The 8,686-nt window shown below is 41.8% G+C and overlaps 1 protein-coding gene across 4 annotated transcripts in view; it reads left to right on the top strand.

Moving 5' to 3' along the window:
- The window catches only part of LOC111253319 (protein tolkin-like), a 111,835-nt gene that overhangs the window by 87,181 nt on the left and 15,968 nt on the right, over positions 1 to 8,686 (top strand). For 2 of the 4 annotated variants that reach the window (XM_022812557.2, XM_086977918.1), the window contains 3 exons: positions 4,857 to 5,047; positions 5,573 to 5,638; positions 5,892 to 6,105. The exons of 1 other annotated variant lie outside the window; for it this stretch is intronic. In XM_022812557.2, the coding sequence (XP_022668292.1) occupies positions 4,857 to 5,047; positions 5,573 to 5,638; positions 5,892 to 6,105 (471 nt within the window). The remainder of the gene's footprint in view (positions 1 to 4,856; positions 5,048 to 5,572; positions 5,639 to 5,891; positions 6,106 to 8,686) is intronic. One more of the 4 variants, XM_086977917.1, reaches the window with a different exon arrangement.

Here is an 8,686-nt window from a genome sequence, read left to right as displayed (position 1 = left end):
AAACAGCGGACACCCAGTCGTACAGCAGCGGGACGGCAGGACAGCCAACTTTGATTTGTTGCCTCTCATGCAGTTGGCAAATGAACGATAAAATTCAAACAAACTCACATGACCGGGTATAGTACGATTACTGTTATATATATATATATATATATATATATATATATATATATATATATATAGGATTGTTATATTTGCCAACAGTACGTAATATATGCCCACAAATACGATGTATCCTTTTCGTTTTATCACCGCCTGTTGTCTCGCATGATTGTTGATAATAATGCTAATAATAGTAGGATTTCTTACGTGGCAACTAATATGGGCACGAGTAATTCAGGCGACGCTGTTGAATCTGACCGCCCAAAAAGTAATTGATGGATGATAAACACACTCTTTAATTGTAAATGTGCTGAAAATGTTGTGACACAAGAAAGTTGAAAAGAACCGCAGAGGCACCTCGCATAGTGGCACGTTGGCACCATGAAACAGATGTATCCTTTGCCTCCCCTTTGTCAAGCCAGCAGGCAGTCCACTACAGTGAAATAGGATGTGTTTTTCTATATGGTAGCTTGCTTAATGCGATATTTCAGATTGATTCAAACAGATAAAAAAAATCATTCTGACGTAGTAAGAGAGCGGTGTTAACTAGGCAAAGCATTGCTTTGCCGTAACTCCCCAATGGCCAGCGAAAATCGAAACCCAATGTAGGGTTTCCAAAGTCGAAGCATGAACTGCTATAACTGGGAAGTAATGCTCGCTGTTTGCCTGTCTCACTGTTGATACTGTTGTTAGTACAGTATGGCGGCTTTGCGTTTGTTAATCCCTCTCGGTATAAGCGTATTACATGTGTTGTCGGTGTGTGTGGAATTTGAGTGGAAGCGGCTGTTGAGAAGGCCGACGAATAGCTTGCAGGAACCGTACCGGTTCACCGACGCCTGAGGCGGTCCGACTGCTGTCACCCGCCTTCCTGTCGTCCCGTCGACATGGGGTCTGGTGGTACAGAGCCTTCCACAGCTCATTCAAATGGAGATGTCTGGTACTATCCAATCTGATGGTATCCCATATGGTGTCGTCCATTACCAGCTTGTTTGATCCTCGTTTCTCTCGTTGTCTTGTTTCTCTCTCACAGAATTCGTCTCTATTTTCAGCAGCGTTCTTTCTCCTGAATGTTATACTGCAAGCAGGGTTCTCTAACGTAATGCGGCGATGAGGTACCTTGCGAAGACGTTTGCGGTATGGGGAGGTAAGGTGCAATGTGGAGTGGAGCAAAACAATCTGTGGGGGTTAGGAGAAAATACGCGGGCCACAGGACTAGAACCAAGGAATTTTCCGGGGTCGATCAGTCTTTCATCCGTTCGGGCTAGGGCACATCATCGAGTAATCACACTGCAAGTCAGCACCCACAGACGAGGTGCTGCCTTGTCACCTGCTTGAGATGAGGAGAAGGCAGAACAAAATTGTGGCTGTGGATGCCTGGCTAGGGTGAGCGTGTATGCGGCAGTAGCTGGTTCGGTCGGCAGTCTAGGGTTGGGGGGCAGAAAGTTTCTATCATGTTTGGGCTGATCTGGCCCTATCTGTATTTTTTTAGGAAAGAGCGCGAAAAAGCGTAGAGTATCCCAAACGAGTGAAAGACAGAGAATAGAATTCCAATAAACGACAACACTATCATTAGCAGAAGCACCAGCATCACCAGCAGCAACAAAATGGAACTGAAAAAGCGCACGTTTTACAAAAAGATGACGAAATGGCCAAAATCGTAACGGTAATAACAGCAGCAGTAATAATGACAACGACATTATCAACACTACAACAGAGATAATGGCGTCTATGGGTATGAGATTTGTAAACAACCACCAAGAAAAGGGACTAAAACGAATTTGTCTGGCTAACGCATTGCATGTCTTCAATTCGCTGGTTCCATGGCGCTATCATTAGGCAGCGGAAGTGAACTCACTGATGGGTAGAACGCAGAGAACGGGGCCTAAGCGAACTACTGTGGGAGTCTGAGGTAGAGAAGCTTAGGCAATACGAAAGGCCGCCAATGGAGTTACACAGGTCTGCAAATCGAACGTTGATGCTCCTTCATTTCTTTTAAGCTAGAGACCGTGAACTTATCCTCCTCTTCCTGGATTGAAGTGCATCTTTCGTGTTTACCCTATTTTTTAAAATTTCGAAGAATCTTCGACAAGCTGGCTTTTACGAGACGAAATGCTAAACCAGGCGACGACCAAATAATAACTTCTAGAGAAAAAAAGACGTAAGAATATTATAAGATTGTTTTCCAGCAATGACTCAATCATGGATGTTAAAAAAATGTCGATATCTCAACAGTCAGATTCTATTCTTGCAAAATTTTGAATGAATCTAGCATAGGCGATACATGTAGAAATATACACATACGTATCTTGCTCGCCTATACGACGAGTATCTTATTATTTGTAACATTAATAAGGATATTAATTAGTTTGAGATAGTAACAATTTTAATGCAGGGCAAACATTTTGAATGAGGAAATGGTCTGAATAGTTTTACGCACTGCCTCTTGAGAATATAACCGTAGCTATAGTATATATATATATATATATATATATATATATATATATATATATATAATGATCTCGGTAGAACGTAAATTACTTGCGGTGCTTTGGATCAGTATTGTAACACATTATCGTAAATATGTCGAATATATGGCAAATTGATGAAGACGTACTGGCCCGCGGGGCTCACCAGTCTAATGATCCGCTATCATATAATACACAGTCCTATAATTTTATCGTATTGAGCAACTTGGATGACTGTATTGTAGTCCTGACAAAGACAGGTATTGTCTTGTACCTGAGCCCGAGTTGGGGTATTAAACTTACCCATTTATGTCCGTATAACTTAAAGTGAACATAAAGTGAGTATAACCACAGCGTTACATGGGAGTCGCCTGTATAAAAGCTCACAGCGGTGTACGTACAGCTTGAACCACATGACCCGAAAGCCAAAAAAAAAGAAGATCATAAGCCACTTTTGACAAAAAACATGGCTAAAATCCTTATCCTGGGGGAAACAGGATCAAAAATCGCACATGCGGACTGACAACTCATAAAGAATAACTGTATTAAGAAAAAAGGAGTGGGATAAAAGGCAAAAAAAAGGATGCACGAAATGAGGGCCAAGTGGAGAAGTAAGAAAAAGTTAGTTAACGTTTCTTATAGGTAACCACTAGCAATGCACGTTAACTTCATTATAGTGTTGCCACTATGGTTTATAATGAAAAACTCATTGTGCTTAGGCGGTTACATCCGCATTGCTTTTAACGTCGTTTTCGTTATCGTTCCCTTATGTTTATTATCATGTTCTCATTTTTCCGGTGTGCCCTTTCAATCGCGATCTGTCTTACCCTATTCGTCGTAACCTCTATGCACTTCTGCCTCAGTACCACTCTTTCTTTCTAGCCAGCCCGGTCATCGAACCAAGCTTGCTGGACCCCGCGGGTCAGTCCGCCTACACTGCTGTAACTTCTGTGTACACAATGGATTTATAATGATTTTTAGAACTCACTTCCTCCATAGACGTTTCTCTGCGATGTTGAGATGCTTCAAGTTCCATTTCCTTTTCTTTGGTGTTTCCCGGTGTGTGTATAAACAGAGAACTGCATGTAGCGCAGCTACCTGTTGCATTGTAATGGGTTCCACCCGCTATCAAAGGACGCCTTTCCGCCAGTCTCACAGAGGGTCTCTTCCCAAATAACTCCTCTTTTGCCTGGGGAACTCTGTGGCGCTAGTGAAGAAACGCCAGAGCGAGACCCAGACCAGTATGCTCCGGTGACCCGTACTCACTGCACCCATAACTGTACCTCTGTTACCCCTGTTGGCTCCCGCCATGCCCTTTCTTCGCTTTACCTAGGGTTTACTAATACTCGTTTACGCAAAACGCACTTTCATGTGAAGCAAGTGGCCTTGCGAAAAAGGTGTCAAGGAGAGATGTATTTGGGGGGTGCAGGAGGATTGGGAAGAAACACAAAATAAGTATTCGGTGCGTATTAAATTTAGTTGAATTTTGGAGCACTGTTGGCTCACAGTTTACAGAGGCACACGAGCATATTTATTTTTGTTCTGCACATTGAAATCTTCGAAATCCGGTAACAAGGTAAAATATCTATAGAACAATGGGACTAATTACTTAAATAGCTAGATATTTCGTAGATATATAAATATGTTTTATACGTTATGCCAGTTAAATATATATATACGTGAGTGGTCGATTTATCTAAGCCATAACTACATGTATAGGCGGAAAAGCCTATATGTTTCGTATTGGATTGAATCAAAGTTGTGCGGCTTGTCCGTATGACGAACACAGATCATCAGCGGCAATATTAAAATGCAAGATTATGTCTACTATTCATTCAATGTCTAATAGATCGATCTAAATAGTGCGCTGTTCTTCGGCTGAGTCTAGCCATCTCGTTTCCAATTTTCATGCACCTCGCTATAACGAAAGTATAAGAAGACTGCTAGCCATATATCAGTGTTACTGCTACTATAAAATATGATACTTTTTACAAATCTTCAAAACTAGCAACTTCTAATAATATTATTGCAGTAAATATGTAATAATATATATATACATAAAACGTAATAGTAATATAATAAACTTCCACGTGCATTAATTATCATCTGTGTTCACTTAGTAATTGATTAACGCCTAGTAAAACGTATTACGTAGCAACTTTATTACTGGTTTATTTAGTCTTCATTGCTGCTGCCCATACACACATCTTACATGTTATTTTTGTTCCTGGTGACGCGAACTTTGGAAACGTTCTCGATGGCTCGACGGTCGGATGTCCGCTAAAATAGACAAGGACGAGTGTTCCACGAATAATGGAGGCTGTCAGCATATATGTCGGAACACGATTGGTTCATTTCAGTGCGCCTGCTTCAATGGTTTTGTACTCCATCCAAATGGTCGCGACTGCAAAGAAGGCACCTGCATGCACCACGTGCATTCACAACAAGGCGGTGAAATTACCTCGCCAAACTATCCCCTCGTAAGTTAATTAAGGCTAACTTATTTTCAAAGTGCTTCTTTTCTCATCGGGAAAAAACCGCCTTACTTGATAGCACTATAGAACACATATATAGACAATTTTCTTTCCATGGCCCGATTTCTTGGAGTTTAAGTTGGTCGTGTAGAAGAAAGGACTTACGCCTTCTGGAGTATAACACAGCCAGATCGGAGAATTGTTCCTGCTTCGTGTCATCCACACAAGCATTTACGAAGACAAGTGGTTTTTGTCTACGTTTGACGCTTTTCTATCACGTTTTATGGAAAGGTTTCAGTAGTCAACTAATTAATGGAAAACAATCTTGGTAAAGAAAAATGCGCCGGCTCAAATTATATCATGTATTACTTCTGCGATACTTATGTCCATATTATCAAAGGAGCCGCTATTTATTGAGTTTTATACGATATTTAATTGGAGTGAGTGGCGAACATATGAGCGATATAATCGTGTCGACCAGATCCGCTTTCACTTACCGCTGTTATTTCGTCGCTCTTCCCAACCATATAGGAATATCCTTCTAAGAAGGAATGCGCCTGGCTTTTCTCGACAACTCCAGGACACCGTCTGAAGCTGGTAAGCTGTCGACTATTGTAGCGTCCACAGCTATGGAAGGAAAAACCTGTTTTTTGTTACGTTTACAGGGCAGCGACGCATTTGTACTTTAGTCTAACCGCATTAAGACAAGTGTCGTGGTGCAGTGAAAATTTATGAATTATATGAAAGCAAAAAAACAGGCTTCCGCTTGCGTCTCCAGCATTTGGGTCTTTTAAGTTATCATGCAGCAGTGTTATTTGTCGTCGAATGTTCCCTCTGTCGTCGTTTGCAGGTCTTTGATGACTTCGAATTGGAGCCACACCAGGAGTGTTCCTACGATAGTTTGTCAGTGTATGACGGAGAGAATACCGATTCGAGTTCATTGGGCATTTTCTGTGGAGCGCGAGCGCCACATCCGCTACTTTCATCGAACAACAAGATGTATCTCGTCTTTAAGTCGGACGCGTCTGTCAGCCGAAAAGGCTTCAAAGCACGACATTCAACAGGTAATGGAGATACACAGAATTCGTTTAATTATCGTTATGTAAAGGCTCTACGTACTTGAGAATCGGCAACGAGGAACTTTGAAAATCCTCTACATATTCCTACAAAATGAGCTTGGCAACCGAAACCCTGTTTCAATTCAATCGGCCAAAGAATATATAGACTTATGTTAGATTCCATTGATTTAACAGTTTCTGAATAGATTAAACTATATCTACGTCATGTTTTAATGACCTTCTATTAGTTCTTTAGCGCTGGCAAAGCGGATTCAGCTTCGACGTCTGATACCTTCTATTGTCTTGAAGGTAGTTTGGTAAAATACTACTTCTATATAAAGTCGTATCGTAGATCGGTGATCTCGGATAGTAAAAGTAGTGCGCGGACGGACGTCGTGTGTAAGTGGACATACCACACATTTTTGAGTGTATCTGTGTCTCACAAATAATAACATTAACTCATAGTCAATAGGAAAGAGTGATCAAAGTACTGCTGATGGTTTTGTCTGATCCTTCATGTTTCAGTTCATTCTAAATCATTATTAGCTGCAAGATAAAAACTATATTGGTAGCAAAATATTTTTTCTAGAGATTTACTCATATCACTTATAAAATCGCCCATTTAATCGAATAATAGGCCTAACGACCTCGTAAGTGAACGAAAAAACTCGTTTTACAGCTGATCCTCTAAATTACTAACTTTCAGAGCGTTAGAAGTATATGAGACTCGAATTGCTTTTGGCTAATGCGGCTATCGGGCTAAAATTTACCGGTCGGTAAACAGTCCCTGGTGGTGCTAAGGACGAACACAACTCGCTACGGGTTATAACCCGCGATGTTCCTTCCCCGTTGTTATTTATTTCTCTATAAGACTCGCCACCTTCTTTTCTACCATCGCCCCTGTGCTGGCATCCTTCGTGCTCTAGGTTGCCTTTCTTTTTGGACACTTGCTAACAGTCTATCTAAGCTGCCTACGCCATTTCCGCCGCTCAACTGAGCGCAGTTGTGGCGATCGCCCCAGCGCCAATAACCCCAGGCCTACAACGGGGCCATGTCGTCAACCCTCGACCGGCCAGTTGCTGAACTCGAGCCACCAGCCTAGGGAAGCGAATCTCTTTTTTAGCCTACTTCAACCCGCGCTTGTTGATATGGGTCCACATATCCTATCCTACAACCCTGAAAGACCTCTAGCTTTTAATAGTGTGCTGAGCGAAAGTCTGAGTCAATTAACTATTTACTAGAATAGCCACGCGCCAGTAACTTTGCTCGTTTGTCAAAGATGTATACCCTGATAGGCAATTTGTTATTTGTGTATAATTTAAACTATGCGAAGACTTATGAAATAGATCCTTTTTTCTAATTTGTAGCGTTTAATAGTGACGATTAATCTACGTAGATAATATACTAATAAGCTAGGACCGCAACAATAAGCTGAAACGATAAAGTGGGCAGAATAGAAATACGTTTTCGATATCGTTTTGTTTGGAAAACGTATAAAATTCTGCAGGATTATATATTACTGAAGGAAAACAGTTCTAGCCGTCGGTCGTCGCAGAAGCGTTCCATAAGACGCTTATGGTAAATAAAGGGCTATGTGACGTACTGCTTCTCAGGGTATCCATTACAATGTAACAAAGTGGAAAAATGTTAACGAATACAATTTTCATACGGCTTAAAGTAGCGTAGACTTTTCAACCCATGGAAAGTCTCGTGCGAGGTTCCAGCAGGCTTCTGACCCATGGTCAGAAGATGTAGTTTAACTAACTCTGCCACAGTGATCCTGTGGAGGAATGTTTCCTCTTACGGGAGCTGGTGGACAAGGCTTCGTTAGATAATATATCTTGCCCTATCTGTAAATCTAAAATCGAATGGGTACTGGTTTAGAGTCTACTTCTTTTTTGACTGTTTTATTTTCTTGCCTGGCTGTAATAAGAAGTAACGTTTTTGGCGACGCTCCGCCGATTCCTGCGGAGTTCACCCGATCGGTGAAACGATCAGCTTCAAGATTTAGCTTCTCCTTCGCTTTTCCGATCTTGAATCTACTGGCTCATGTATGAGCTGTCATTGGAGCACTAGCAGCCAGCAGTAGCGGCGGTAGCAGTTGATTCATTTCCAAAGCTGGCTTCTTCTTTCTGTTAGTAGGCAGACTTCTATGTGGCGCAAAGGTCTACATAGAGGAAGCAGGCTGAGAAACTGTCTGTGGGTAATGTGAACGCTGATTGGCGCGTGTTAAGCCCGTGACACACTCGCTAAAGCGCTTTCGTCGATTCAATGACCTTTCGAAGAAAAGGTTCTTGCTGGCCTCTGGTAGAAAGTGAGGCTTTTGCTTCCATCGCTATAGAAGTAGCGACACGCACTGGTCCACATGCAAGCCCGCGAACAGATGCAGATCGGCATACACATTTTCTCACATATTTGGGGCCAACACCCTTATGGGCACACTATTATCCTCAATCTCTTCCGCCGCAAGGGGAGTCTTGTTCGATCGTAAGTTTTTTTGGTTGGCATCGACATTGGAATATTCGGTGCGACCCTGCTATCTAATCGTTTCTTCGAGCATTATTGTTTGAATACTCCATTGGTATAG

The sequence above is a fragment of the Varroa destructor genome, unplaced genomic scaffold (genome assembly GCF_002443255.2).
Source record: "Varroa destructor unplaced genomic scaffold, Vdes_3.0 BEIS01000001.1, whole genome shotgun sequence".
Taxonomy (NCBI): Eukaryota; Metazoa; Arthropoda; class Arachnida; order Mesostigmata; family Varroidae; genus Varroa; species Varroa destructor.
Note: the sequence above shows the minus strand (reverse complement) of the source record. Positions and strands in the feature narration are given on the sequence as shown.